The sequence below is a fragment of the Tenrec ecaudatus genome, chromosome 18 (assembly GCF_050624435.1).
Source record: "Tenrec ecaudatus isolate mTenEca1 chromosome 18, mTenEca1.hap1, whole genome shotgun sequence".
In the NCBI taxonomy this organism is placed as follows: domain Eukaryota; kingdom Metazoa; phylum Chordata; class Mammalia; order Afrosoricida; family Tenrecidae; genus Tenrec; species Tenrec ecaudatus.
The window spans coordinates 44,737,565-44,752,880 of NC_134547.1; the positions used below are offsets into that span (position 1 = coordinate 44,737,565).

The following is a 15,316-nucleotide window of genomic DNA, read 5'->3' on the forward strand; positions in this document are numbered from 1 at the left end:
TTGTGAAGGATATTATTTTACTTGAATTCACAATTAATATCCTTACATTTTTTTCTGAAGACCACCCAACAACTGTTGCAGAAGTACACGGACAGGGAACTTCCAGAAGTTCATCCCAGAGTCGCAAGAAGATGTGGAGCAAGGGATAGATATCTTTGTTGATGTCAGATGTATCCTAGCTGAAGGCAGAGAATACCAGAAAGATGGTTATGTGTTTTATTGACTGTGCAAGGGCCTTCAGCTGTGTGGGTCATAACAGACGATGGGTAGCCTTGAGAAGAATGGGAGTTCCATAACACTTCATTATGCTCACGTGGAACCTGTACATGGATCGAGAGTCAATTGCGTGAAGAACAAGGGACTATTGCGTGGTTTAGCATCAGGAAAGGAGTGCAACAGGGGTGTATCCTCTCACCAAACTTATTCAGTCTGTATGCTAACAAATTTTTAGAGAAGCTGGATAATACGAATAATAATGTGGCATCAGAACTGGAGCACGGTTTATTAACAACCTTCAATATGCAAATGAAAAAATTTTGCTTGCTGAAAGTGAAGAGGACTTGAAGCGCTTGCTGATGAAGGATGGCAACTTTCACTGTGGATTATAACTCGGCGTAAAAAGACTAAAACCCCCACACCTGGATCAATAAGTAACACCATGACAAATGGAGAAAAGGTTGATGTTGTCAAGGATTTTTGTCTTGCACAGTCAGTTCGCATAGATGCTTTGCATTGGGTAAATCTGCAGCTCAAGGCCTCTTTAGAGCATGAAAAATCAAAGACGTTACTTTTAGAACTAAAGCATGCCTGTCCTAAACCATGGAATTTTCAGTCACGTCACATGCAGGTAAAAGTTGGCTATTGCACAAGGAAGACCAAAGAAGAAGTGATGCATTTAATTGTGATGCTGAATAAGAACACTGAAAGTACCATGGACTGCTAAAATGACAAAATGATCTATCTTGGAAGAGGAAGAAGTACAGCCACGGACCTCCTTAGAGGAAAGGACGGTGAGACTTCATCAGTCATACTTTTGACATGTTGTCAGGAGAGATCAGTCCCTGGAGAAAGACACCATGTGTACTCAAGCATGGGAACAATTGTGAAGCTGGCACAGGACCAGCCAGTGTTTCGTTCTGTTGGGCATAATGTCACTATGGATAGGAACAGATTCAGTGACACCTAACAACATACATGAATTCCCTGCCAGCCCCCGCCCCCCAACAACAACTAATACCCATCGAGTTGATACCAACTCATAGCAACTCTGTTGAACGGGATAGAGCTGCTCCTGTGAGAATGTCCATGAAGGCTGCTGTCAACTCACATGATGTGTCCCATTGTGTAACACTACTGCAGAAGACCCCTACCACGTTATACAGTAAAGACATCACCTTGACTACTAAGGCTTACCTGGCCTAACCCCTAGTATTTTCAGCTGATTTCTATGTGTGTGAAAGGTGGACAGTGAATAAGGAAGACCTGAAGAAGAGTTGATGCATTTAGTCATGTTATTAGAGAAGAATTTTGAATATACTATGGATTGCCAGACAAACATATCTTAGAAAAGTGCATCTAATGCTCCTTCGAATGAGGATGTGAGAGCTGATGCCACGTGCTTCAGGCACGTTGCCAGAAGGGAGCAGTCCTGGGAAAGGACCTAGAGTAGAGGGCCGGACAAAAAGAGAAGACCCTCAGCTGACGGGTGGATTGACCCCGTGGCTGCAACAGCACGAAGATGGGAGGCCTATCATCGTTTGGGTCTCTTGAGCGTGACATCGCACTTTACTAGAATTGCTGTGCTCAAAAATAAAAAATAAAATAACATGTATGGGCAAGGGTGTGGAGACATTGGAATCTTCCTTCACTGCTGATGGAAATGAAAAATAGTGCAGCCACTGTGGAAATAGTTTAGGAGTTACTCAAAATGTTACATACAGAACTACCTTTCTTATGGCCCCACCATCCCAACCCTAGGGGTATCCCCAAATAAACTGAAAGCAGAGCACCAGCAGAAACCTGAGCACCAGTGTCTGTTGCCGCACTTTCTCACAAGTGTCAAAAAGTAGGAACGGCCGGACAAATGCCTACACTAAACACGTACATACATACAGCGGAGTATACTCAGCCATAAAGAGAAATGAACCATTGATGCATGCCACAGCATGAATGGCCTTGAAAGCATTACACTGAGTGTGATAGACACATGATAGACACATGTAAACATTATTGATAAGTGTTTTGTTATATATTTCATTGTCTATCAAGTAGTTTGGTTTGAATAGTGTTCTGTACTGTCATCTTACGTCTAAGGAAGATTTTAAAGGATACTATATAAGTGCTCATTCTTGCCTTAATTATACCATTTCGCTTGACGATAGGCTTGCTTTTTAGTTAAATAATTATTTGGGTTTGTTTTGTTTTGTTTTAAGTTTTGTTCCTTTCCCCACAGAGGATCTCAATGCCACCCACCAACACTGCGTATTGGCTGGTTCGCAACCTCGGTTCAGTTCCACCCACCGAGTGGCAGAGGTAAGTGTAAATAAAAATGTGACGCAAACCTAATTGGATGTGACAGAGTGGTTGAATGAGCAATTTATCATGGAGCTTTGGAAAGGTATTTGTTAGGAAAATTGCTTCCATCTAACGTTACGTTAGCCTTTATTTACTTGCTTTTTTATCACTGAGTTGTGCTGGCTAAAGTTAAAAATGTGTATGGGATTGGATTAAGAATATTCTGTGTATTTGGTTGCTAGGACAGTGAATGCCATGGGCAGGTGTGACTAATGAGAGGCTTTCTAAAGTTTATATTATCGGTCAAGGTCAAGGACAAGCGATGGCCATAAGGAAATGGATGAACTCATGTGCTTGTGCATGTTTTAGTGGTGACTGGGCTCAAATGACTGAGAATTGACATTTCTCTTGACTTTTGGTCAGACTTGGGGCATGTGAATATTACTTAAGGAGAAAGTTACAGTAGCACCAAGGGCTTTCTGAACTCCACCGTTGTGCTTATAAGCCAAGCAGTATTGCTCGATTCTGCCCCCACTTGCAGAAGCTAAAGGTCAGCTCATCAGACTGGGTTAGAATGGAAACTGAGCAGGGGAGAAAAACCCAAGCTGTCACTCAGAAGCGTACTGTATGCGCCCGCGGCGTTCCAGAGAGCACAGAGGAGTGGAGATGGATTATAGCTTGTCCTCTTCCCCAAGCTTGCCATCGGTGCTTTCTTTAGCTATTTAGTAGCTGTTAAAGTGCATTTGAGTTTGCTCTGACTTCCCATGACCCTACGTACAACGGGTCCTAAGCCATCCTCACAATTGTTGTGCTTGAGCCCCTTGTTCTTGTGGAGGCTCTGTTTCTTTCCCACTCAACCGCTACCAAGCTTGACGTCTGTCTACGCAGTGGTCTTCCCCGTAACATGTCCATCACGCACAAGAAGTCTTCTCCTTGTTGCTTCTCGGGAGCATTCTGGGTGTACTTCCTCTAAGGCAGATGGCTTTTTCCTCTGGCAGTCCATTCACCAACACCACAATTCCGAACGCCCCATTCCTTTGTTATTCTTCTTATGCATTGTCTACCTTCCACATGCCTATGAGGCTACTGAAAACACCATGACCTGGGTCAGATGTACCTTAGTCCACAAAGTGACATCTTTGCTCTTTAACACTTTTTTTTAAACTACCGTATACACTCGAGTATAAGCCGACCCGAAGATCAGCCAAGGTACCTAATTTTACCATAAAAACTGCATAAAATGTGCTGAAAAATCTCGCCTTACACACAAGTATATATGGTAGCTTATATGTCACAAAGAATTTTAGTCAATTTCAATTGTACTTTTTCCCCTTTTATAACCTCTCAAACCAGTTTTTACTTCCTATGAGTAAGGGACCTGGAGGGATTTTATTTATTTTTTGGAATCTAGAGGGTTTTAAAAGCTGTGACCACTCCTTCTCACTTAAAAAAAAAAAAGCATTAATTGCATTTGTGTTGGAATTTTTATTATTATTTCATTTTATTTGTGGAATGTAATACATGCAAAGAAAATTATACTGTATGTAGTTGCAGAAGCCATCTCATGAAAAGAGTGATTGAATCCCGTAAGCCCCCGTGTGTGTTTCTTTTCCTCCTACGCTTTCCTTTTTCCCATCCGTCCACCTTTCCCCCTTACCTCTCTGCCTCCTCCCTCCCCCTCCCCCTCCCCCTGCCCGGAGCCCTCACCTTGTCATAGTCGTCAAAGTCTTTTCGTTTGGTGTGAAAGCCATTTTCTTTTATCATAATGGTGTCTTGACTGACTAGCTTTACGGAGCATAATGTCCTCCAGTTTGTCTATGCCATGAGGTGTTGGACGGACTCCCCATTGCTTTTTAAAGATGCATAATCTTCCACTGTGTGTATGTACCAGGGTTTGTTTATCCGGTCCTCCACAAAGGGGGTTTTTTATTGTTTCCATCCTTTTGCTATTACAGAAATGACTGTGTTAAACATGGGTGTGGCCGAGTCTGTTGTTAGTTTTTATTTCTTTAGGGTGTATGCAAAGTAGATAGATTTCAGCATAGCACACTAACGCTGTGAAGAAATGCTATGCCACAGATTTTACCGATATAATGCTTTCATTTGGTGTAGCATTCTAAATTAATCACAATCAAGTGTCCTGGAATACTCATTCTTTGCGGTAATAACCATAGTTTATTATGATCGACACAGTTTAAAGCCTTTACATAATTAATAAAGCACAAGTAAAAATATTTCTGACATTCTCTACTCTGTCATCCCTTGTTCCATGCCATCTTCCGAATCAGACTTGAATTTCTGGCAGCTCCCAGTTGCTATATTGCTGCTTTCACTTTTAAATTATATTCAAAAACATTTTTCTGGCATGTGATATTAAAGCTCTTGTTTTATAACGTATGCATGTCTATGAGGTGTTTTTCCTTTGGAATGGGCATATATATATATATATATATATATATATATATATATATATATATATATATATATATATATATCTTCCAGTCAGTTAACTAAGTAGCTGTGTTCAGAATTTCTCAGTGTAAGACTTGCGAGTGCTTCCAAAGCTACATCAGGTTTGTGAAACATTTCCATTGCTAGTCTGTCAATTCCTGAAGCCCTGTTGTTCATTACGAGCCCTCATCGTATAGTGGCTCAGTGTGGGGCTGCGATCCTCATGGTCAACAGTTTGAAGCTAGCAGCAGCTCTTACGACTGGGCTTTCTACTCCCATAAACAATTACAGTCTCAGAAACCCACAGGGGGTCATTATAAGGCAGCATCGACTCAATGGCGGTGAGTTTTTGCTCTTGCTGTTCAATAATTTCTTTGGTGTAGCTTGGATTTCTTCTCTCAACACCATTGGTTTCTGATCATATGCTGCCTCTTGACCTGGTTGAATGGCTAGTACAGCTTTCTTTTGATGCTTCCTGCCCCATTCAGTACTTCATTATTGCACCTCCAGGCTGAAGTTTTTTCTTCATTTCTTTCTAAGATATGCTGACTGAGTTCCTCCCTTTGGGTTTTCTAGCCCCAATTCTTTCCATATTTCATTATAATGCTTTACTTTGTCTTTCAAATTTTTTTCAGCTCTTTTACTTCATTGTTTATTCTGATCACCTTAGCTATTCTTTGCTCAAGACCAAATTTCAGAGTCTCTCCTGACATCCACTTTTGTCTGTTCTTTCTTTCCTGTCTCTTTAAGGACCTTTTGCTTCCTTCATGTATGATGTTCTTGCTCTCATCCCATGACTCATCTGCTTTTGTGGTTAGTGTTCTGTGCATCAAATCGGTTCTCGTGATGGTCTCTAAACTCAAGGGAGATGAACTCAAGCTTGTGTTTTGCCATCTCATCGACTTGTTTTATTTTCTTCCGCTGCAACCTGTGCTTTCCTAAGAGCAATTCATGATCTGTTTCACACTTGACCCCTAGATTTGTTTTGCCTGATGATATTGAACTTCTCCATCATCTCTTGCCAGACATGTAGCCAATTTGATATTTATGTATTCCATCTCTTAAGGTCCATGTGTGTAGTCACAATTTATGTTAAGAAAGGTATTTTCAATGAAGAATTCATTTGTCTTTCTAAATTCTACCTTGTAATCTCCATCTTTCTTTCTGTCGCCAAAGTCATATTTTCCAGACACTGGTTCTTCCTCTTTGTCCCCAGTGGCATAGCTTCCGGCATCACAGCAAGGTGAAAGCCAGCCCAGGACAGAATACTAACAGAGGAATGGTAGCGTTTGCTACTTAGTTCTATTTTATCACTTAGCTTCCCGTGGATTTGAAGGGGGACAAATTGGAGAAAGTTGGCAGAAGTGACAGCATACAGTCTTTTCAATCCCAAGACCTTATGATTCTGTAAGTCCGTGTCATAGCTCTGGAAATTAAGTAGCTTCACTAGTAGACTGATCTTGCCGGTGTGTGACAGAAAGGGCCTAAATAACTGCTTAACCCTAGATGCCAGGAAGTCCACAAGCATTTCTTCTACCCTTTCCCTATCTCCTCTCCTTTTTTTTTTCATTCTCTCATCCAACTATTTGAGTGCCTGTTATGTGTCCAACTAAAGGTTTAGGAAACAGAGTTGTCAGCTTGACCAATGTGGCCCCTATTTTTGTAGACCTTATCTCTTACTTGCGGAGTAAAGCATGGAACAAATATTTTAGAGCCTTAAAAGTAAATTGCTCTGTCACTGGGAAATACTGCCAAGCATTCCGAGAAGAACTGACATCAATTGTGCATGATCTACTCTAAAATGAGTGGCCACGTAAGGCTCAACGATGGTTGTCTCCCTGTCCCAAGGAAAGATGAATGACGAAAATGAAAGACATACAGAAACAATATTAGTCCAGTGTACCACACGAATATCAGTTTTGCGACTCAGAGACCAAAAGAAATAGATAGTGCCTAGTTATTACTCTCAGCTTCTCTGAAAGGGATCACAATGGGAAGTCTTTGTAGAGTAGGAGAAAATGTCCCCAAATATTCCAAATCATGAAATAAATGACCGGGTAGAGACTGGTGAAACCCCTAAGACTATCACTCCCATGTCTCAATTTTCAGCCAAACAACAGACAGGTCTAAAAGGAGAACATTGACACTGGAAAAGTAAGCTCAAGTTAGAATCATCAGTCATTTGAGATGAAAAGGGGAACATTTACCCATGGACAACGTCCAGAAGGTGGAAGACAAAAGAAGGAATAATGGAAACAGGAGAAAGCACAAGGACAGCACGGATAAGTTGATACTTCATTGTGGGGATTGCTACGAATGAGAGGAAACAAAATGCATTTGAATTGTTGAATGGAAAACTTACTGCTCTATAAACCAAGTCACAAATAAAGCTTAAAAATAAATCTTCATGTTTTCCAACCTCTCTTCAACCTTTCCCACCATTTAGGAACTAGAGGAAACTTGTATGTTTCATAGTTGCTACATCGCACCCTGACAGGCTCATTTGCTCCCCTGGACCCTTCTGTAAGGGGATGTCCAGTGGCCTACAAATGGGCTTTGGGTGTCCACTCTGCACTCCCCCCATCTTTCTGTGCATTCTAAATAAAATATATTACATACATTTTTATAAGGAGTGTTGGAGATAATTACATGTCAGTGCATCATTCTTAACTTGGAGTAGACATGGTATCTTAAGATTATGCCTAGATGGAGGCACAAGCCACATTGTCTCCATTATTATGATTTTTTCACTAATCGTGAATTTTGTTTAATCTAACATATCCAAAATATTTTTGCAAGTTTTCCAAAGGATTTATTCTCAATAAGAATATTTTTGCATATTTCTCTATTGATGCTATGTTAGCGGAATTGTTTTGCTATTGTTGGTTTTAAAAGTTTTATTGGCACTTAAACCACATATCACAATTCAATCATATCCAGAAGAATTGTACAATCATTACCAAAATCAATTTCAAAACATTTTCCCCACCTGATTAAATCACTTTTAAAATTAATATTGTAGTCCCATTCAGTTCTAGTGCTCACCCCCCTCCCACCTTCACTGTTTACTCCTGAAATCTCCTCACCCTTCCCATCATCCTCCACCAGCTCCTGTATCCCCTGCAAACCCTTGCATCAGTTATTATCTCTATGCATCCACTCCTGTGCTTCACAAATGAGTAAACCCTATAGAAACAATACAGAACACAAACAAAATGAAGTGATAAGAATAAAACAATAAAGATAAAAATACAAACAATGAGTAAGAAAAAAGGGCCCCTATCAATATTTTAAAAGCAAGGGAAGAAGTTTTTGTCATGGGACAAGCAAGAGATCCTTGCACCTAGAACAAACTCAGGTTGGGTCTAAAGGGAGATCAACTGACCAAGTGTCAAGTTTGAGCTAGCCTAATCACGTTTACAAGGATCTCTTTGTTAGAGAGGCTGTTCTAGACCCTTGCCTATGGTCCCACGGGATCTGCCTTGTGCAGAGGGGTGTGAAGCTCCCGTTGTCCTCCACAGCCTTCTACACATTAGGTGTCACAATTTTAGCTCTGATACTTTTCCCTTGGTCATATTTCAATTTCATTATCGTCATCTTGGATCACACAAGCTGGTGTACTTCTTCCACGTGGGCTCAATTGACTCACTTACATAGCGGCTTGTTTGGATACAAACCTTTAAGACCCCTCTTCTCTGTCATTTTAAGGATATTCTACCAAGGACTTTATCTGCCTGGTGACTATGTAGAAAGGGGAAATTACTTCTTTGAGTTCTTTGTCCTTTGTTTATAACTACCCACTCCCCCACACACACACACCCTCTCGTTTGTCTGCTTTTGAACATTTCTTTCTTTCCCATTACTAGGGAGAATGTCAGTGTCCTTGACATTAATAATTACTCATTCTATGTCTTACATGTGACTGAAAATTCTACTTGCTATGTTATATTATGAAATTTTTAGATAAAAATAGGGTTTTAGCCTTCAGGTGGCTTATTGTTGAGCTGGAGGTATGGACCTCACATGAAAAATGAACCCGAGCAAGATGAGTGGCCCAGATGAGTCCAACGTGCCAATAGTGAGCCCAGTGAACAGGCGAAGTCATTGATTCTGGAGTTTGAGGGATATAGGTTGGGCTCTGAGGGAAGGAGGATAACACACCAGAAGGGGCAAACTGACCAGCCCTGGGAAGAGTGACATGCTAAATCGGGATTTTGCTTGTCGTTTTGACTGTTGGTTCTCTTTCTAGTGCTCCACAGGAACCTTGGATTATATTTTACAGCGGTGCCAGGTGGCCCTACAGAATCTGCAAGGTGAGGTGGGTGATGGCGACATCTCTTTGAAATCCTTGGACCCTGCAATTTTGAAACATGGAGAAGAAATCCACAATGAGGTGAGGATGTGTCTGAGCTTCTGCCCTACTTTCAAGTTAACAAATTAATGTGACACAGTTTCATGCTGATATTAGATGTGAAACTCCTAGATCACAGATGAAGTATAGTTTTTTTTTTTAATAAAGGCAGGAACCATAGCCATTTTGTCAACATTTTTGTGCAGTTCTCCAGTCCCCTGTTTCTACAAGGCAACCCTAGGTGGGCCAAATCATATGTGTTCTAGTATAGAAGGGAAACATGAACTTAGAGAAGCTGAATCTTTTAAATTTTATTTTAAGTTTTGACATTATTCATGAATCATACAGTTCAGTGCTCTACTATGAAAAAAGATATGTACAGTGATCACATCAATTTTAGAATATTGTCTTCAGTTTTGTTATTAGTCATTATTATTAGTTTCCCATCTCTCTCCAACCTCCCCTGCCATAACCCTAAGAAACTATTAGTTTATTTACTGTCTCTATATATAAGTATATAGATCCTGGATTTCATATAATTTCCCCCTCCCCCTGCCACACACAACACATATAACAATTAACAAAATAAAGTACAAAAAATCCTCAATCCAAAAGAAAGGAGAAAATAAAAATTAGAACAAATTAAAAATGCATCAGAGGAAAACAAATGATAAGATGTTAAATTTTAACCTAACTATGTATCTCTGCATTACTCACTCCCTACTGCACTCTATCTGAGGACAGGGCTATTCACACCCCTGGTAATGGTCCAAAGGAGTTCAGTGGAGGCTACTTCCCATGGAGACTCTGCAGATGGATGTTGGACTTTCACAGTCACCGTTGCCTTCTGCAACCTGGGTGCTGAGATTTTAAGCTCTAAAATGCTACCTTCTGATCTTAGATTTTATTTACGATCCTTGGATCACACAGGCTGCTGTGCTTCATTCATGTGGACTTGGCTAACATTGTGCTTAGATGGCTGCTTGTTTTAAGACAAACTTTTAAGACCCCAAATGCTATTCTTTCTGATAGCTGGGTGCCATCTTAATTTTTCACCACACTTGGCTATAGCACTTACATCTTCAATGATCCCTTCAGGAATGTAAGTATTAAGCAGGGCCACATCATAAGCATTTGGTATTCTCAGATTAGGGTTTATGGTTAAAAGTGAGCTCCAAGTCTATTCATATATCTAAAGATATATATATATATATATCCCTATTCCAAACCATGCTTACCATTTCCTGCATATCACACCTCTATCATTATCTTCCAAGACTGCTCTTTGTTCTAGAATAGTGGTTCTCAACCTTCATAATGCCACTACCCATTCATACAGTTCCTCATTTTGTGGTGACCTCCAGCCATAACATTATTTCTGTTCCTACTATGTAACTGTAATTTTGCTACTGTTATGGATCAGGTGACCCCTGTGAGTCATTTGACCCCAAACCCCAAAAGGGGTTGCGACCCTGAAAGGGGCTGCGAGCCGCTGTTTCAGAGGGAGAGTTCTCTATTTTTTGTGGCAGTGCATTGCATAAATATCCCTGCAAACATAGTCTCTAATAAGGGACAGTTGGTGCCTTGACTGCCGGACAGGCAGAAGCTACAAGAGGCCCATGAAGAACAATCTCACAGATTAGATTGATTGGAGTTGAGGATGGCCATGAGTATAAGTCAGTTCTTTGCCTCTCATTTATAAAATTATTTGCATAATTTAGTCTCTGTGTTCCTTAGATGAATGTTTCCCAGACTTAGTATTCTTATTATTACTCTTAATTTTTTTTTACATTTTATTAGGGGCTCATACAACTCTTATCACAATCCACACATATACATACATTTATTGTATAAAGCATATCCGTACATTCTTTGCCCTAATCACTCTCAAAGCATTTGCTTTCCACTTAAGCCCTCTGCATCAGGTCCTCTTCTTTTTCCCCCTCCCTCCCCGCTCCCCCCTCCCTCATGAGTCCTTGATAATCCACAGAGTGTTATTTTGTCTCCCTCCCCCCCCCCCTTCTCTGCTGTTCATCTCCCAGGGAGGAGGTCACATGTGGATCCTTGTAATCAGTTCCCCCTTTCCAACCCACTCACCTTCCACTCTCCCAGCACCGCCCCTCACACCCCTGGTCCTGAAGGTATCATCCACCCTGGATTCCCTGTGCCTCCAGCTCCCATATGCACCAGTGTACAACCTCTGCCCAATCCAGTCCTGCAAGGTAGAATTCGGATCATGGTAGTTGAGGGGAGGAAGCATTCAGGATCTGGGGGAAAGCTGTGTTCTTCATCGGTACTACATCGCACCCTGACTGACCCGTCTCCTCTCCTAAACCCCTCTTGAGGGGATCTCCAATGGTCGACACTTGGGCCTCGGGTCTCCACTCTGCACTTCTCCTTTCATTCACTATGGTGTATATATATACACACACACACACACACACACACACATATATATATTTCCAACTATAGCTATTATAGTTGAATAGCTGTTTTATCTTTTTTACAAATCAGTTCATTTTGTCTCAGACAAACATCCTAAAAGGGAAAACTTGCATCACCATTCATGTAGAAAGTCAGTAATGGAGAAAGCACCGCAAAACACAGAGAGCTCAAAAACATCATAACCAAGGAGATGCCCTTGCTTGGACAATACTCTGAACCTAAACTCTGTTTCCTTTGTGTTGAAAAGGAAGACCGATGTGATGGTTGTCCTCCTTCAGAAATGTTCTTTTACATTTATTGAATTGTACTCTCATTGTAGGTCATGTTATGGGTGGTAAATTATACTCAAAAACTTGTTAGAAGAAAAAAGAAATGAACAAGTGGTAGAGAAGCATTGAATACTACTATCACTGGTCTCAGACTTTTCTTCTTGCTGTAACCTGAGGATTAATGAAGAATTTACTTGGTCTATGTCATTGTTGGTTTGCCTACTTATATAAGACAGGCATGGGAAGCAAGCTCAAGGAGAAAGCAATGGGACGGACAGTTCCGGAGAAACTTGGGGGGAGAAGGTGGTGGGGGAATGATGTGATAAGCAAACAATGTCACAGACAGGGGAACAACTAGGGAATTAAAGTCAACAATAGGGAGGATGTAGAGATCCTGGGGGTGTTGGAGCAAAAGCAATCAAGCTGAGAGGAAGTACTAAGAGGTAGAAGTGGGAACATGATAGTGGGGTAGGAGGAAAGTAAAAGGAAACAGATGAAGGATCTAGGAAGCAAAGATATGGATAGAGGTAAAAGCATATGTGTGTACACATGTAAATACATCAATCCATAAAAATAGTGATATTGACTTATGTACATTTATTTACATGGCAGTACACTGGGGTAGTGGACAGACTTTGGGCCTCTGCTCATACCTTCCCTCAACACAAGACCACTTTGTTCTAACACATTGCCATTCTGTGATGCTCACCCTCCCCACATAATGCTGAAGACAAATCGGGTGCATAAGCAAATGTGGTGAAGAAGGCAGTTGGTGCCTGGTTATTAAAAGATATAGTGTCTGGGGTCTTAAATGGTTGAAGTTAAACAAGTGGCCATCTGGCAGAGAAGCAATAAGCTCACGTGGAAGAAGCATGAGGTGTCATCAGGACTAGATAACAGGCATCAGAGGACCTATAACAAATAAACAAACACATATTGTTGAGAACAAGGGGGGGGGTCAGAGCGACACCCAAAGCCCATCTGTAGACAATGGAACATACCCCCACAGAGGGGTCACAGGAAAGGGATGAGTCAACCAGGATACAGTAAAGCACCGATAAGACACACAATATTCCTCTGGTTCTTTGAGGCTTCCTCACCCCCCACTATCATGACCCCAGTTCTGTTTCTCACTTAGGACTAGACCAGGACATGTACACAGGTATATTAAGAGATAAGAGCTCACAACACACAGAATCCAGGAACAGGAATGGGACTAGCGGTGTCAGAAGGGTAGGGGGAAGAGGGGAAGTAAGGAGGGGAGGAAGGGAAAGCCAATCACAGTGATCGACACATAACCACACAGCCCCTCCAGGAGGAAGAACAACAGAAACCATGGGGGAAGGGAGATAGCAGACGGTGTAAGATATGAAAATAATAATTTAATAATCTATCAAGGGGTCATGAAGGTGAGAAGTGGAGGGAAAAAAAGAGGAGCTGATACCAAGGACTAAATAGAAAGTAACTGTCTAGAAAAGAATGATGGCAACATACGTATAAATATACCTGATACGATCAGTGTATGGATTGTAATAAGAGTTGGAAGAGCTCCCAGTGAAAATGAACTTTTAATTTAAAAAAGGAATGTTTTCATTTATTCTTTTTATAAATTATTATTCAACATGTGCTTAGGCTCTGTTCTGGATTATTAGTATCCAAACCAAACTCATCCATAGAATCAATTTTGACTCATGTTGACCTTATAGGGTAGAACTGTCTATGTGGGTTTCTAAGACCATAACTTTTTTCAGGAGTAGAAAGCTTTTTCTTTTTTCCAAGGAGCAGTTGGTGGTTTCAAACTGCTGATCTTAAAATTAGCAACCCATCACAACCACTAAGTCATATGCCTCTTGGATTTTAGGACAGGAAAATAAATAATTAAATACACATTCTAGTGGAGAAACATGGCAATAAATAATTTATCAGTAAATCATGTAGTATGTTAGAAATCAAGAAGTGTTACAGAAAGTAAACAGACATGTGAAAGTTATTTTGCATAATGCTATACTAGTGGCTACAGGATACATTTCTCAAAACTACACCACCAAGAATGATCCCTGAGATCAGGTTTCAGGCATCATCAGAACAGAAAAATCTTATCATAGTGAAAGAGGGAGGGGAGTGGAGAGTGGAGACCCAAGGCCCATTTGTAGGTCACTGAAAATCCCCTTATAGAAGGATATCGGGGAGGAGACGAGCCAGTCAGGGTGCGATGTAGCAACGATGAAAAATACAACTTTCCTCTAGTTCCTAAAAGCTTCTTCCCCCCTCTCCTCCTCCCCACTATCATGATCCCAATTCTACCTTGCAAATCTGGCTAGACCAGAGGATGTACACTGGTACAGATAGGAACCAGAAACACAGGGAATCCAGGGCGGATGATCCCTTCAGGACCAGTGTTATGAGTGGTGATACTGGGAGGGTAGAAGGAGGCTTGGTTAGAAAGGGGGAACCTATTACAAGGATCTATATATGACCTCCTCCCTAGGGCATGGACAGCAGAAAAGTAGGTGAAGGTAGAAGTCAGACAGGGAAAGATATGACAAAATAATAATTTATAAATTATCAAGGGTTCATGAGGGGCGGGGAGCAGGAAGGGAGGGGGAAAGTGAACTCCAGGAGCTAAAGTAGAGAGCAAATGTTTTGAGAATGATGAGGGCAATGATTGTACAAATGTGCTTTACACAATTGATGTATGTATGGATTGTGATAAGAGCTGTATGAGCCCCTAATAAAATGATGTATTAAAAAACAAATAAATAGGTACCACAAGTACCACAGAAGAATGCAGACTTTATAAGCACAAGGTAAAACCCTTGTTGTATACGGGAGGGCAGGAATTTATGGAAACTCTGTACTTTGTGGGGTTTTTTTAATGTAAAACTAAAACTGCTCTAAAAAACAAAGTTTTGAACTTAGTAATATATTGCCTTCCCCTTCACCCAAGTTAACACTTGTAAACGTGGTTTGCAAACATCCGATTGGCTAAGAAGGCCAGCATTTCTTCATTGCCTACATGAATGTTCTCTGTAGTAGCGTCTGTTCATGCCCTCTGCCCATTTTAAAAAATGGATTCTTTGTCTTTTTCTTGTTGAGGTAAAATTTTTAGGAATTTGAGAAAGTACTCTGTTGTCCAACATATCATTGCTAAAAACCTTTTGCTCAGTTCTCTTTTGGTAAAATCTTGTTATGTACACAAATATCTTAATTTTTAGGCAGTCCCACATCTAGTGTGTCTTCTTCTTGTATGTATTCAGTTGCTTGTTAGTATATTGATGCTAGTCAA

General features: G+C 40.7%; 1 protein-coding gene across 1 annotated transcript in view; it reads left to right on the forward strand.

Annotated features, from left to right (window-relative positions):
• The window catches only part of FTO (FTO alpha-ketoglutarate dependent dioxygenase), a 451,554-nt gene that overhangs the window by 193,320 nt on the left and 242,918 nt on the right, over window positions 1-15,316 (forward strand). Inside the window, exons 5-6 of the mRNA XM_075538030.1 lie at window positions 2,453-2,532; window positions 9,215-9,358. Of these exons, the coding sequence (XP_075394145.1) occupies window positions 2,453-2,532; window positions 9,215-9,358 (224 nt within the window). The remainder of the gene's footprint in view (window positions 1-2,452; window positions 2,533-9,214; window positions 9,359-15,316) is intronic.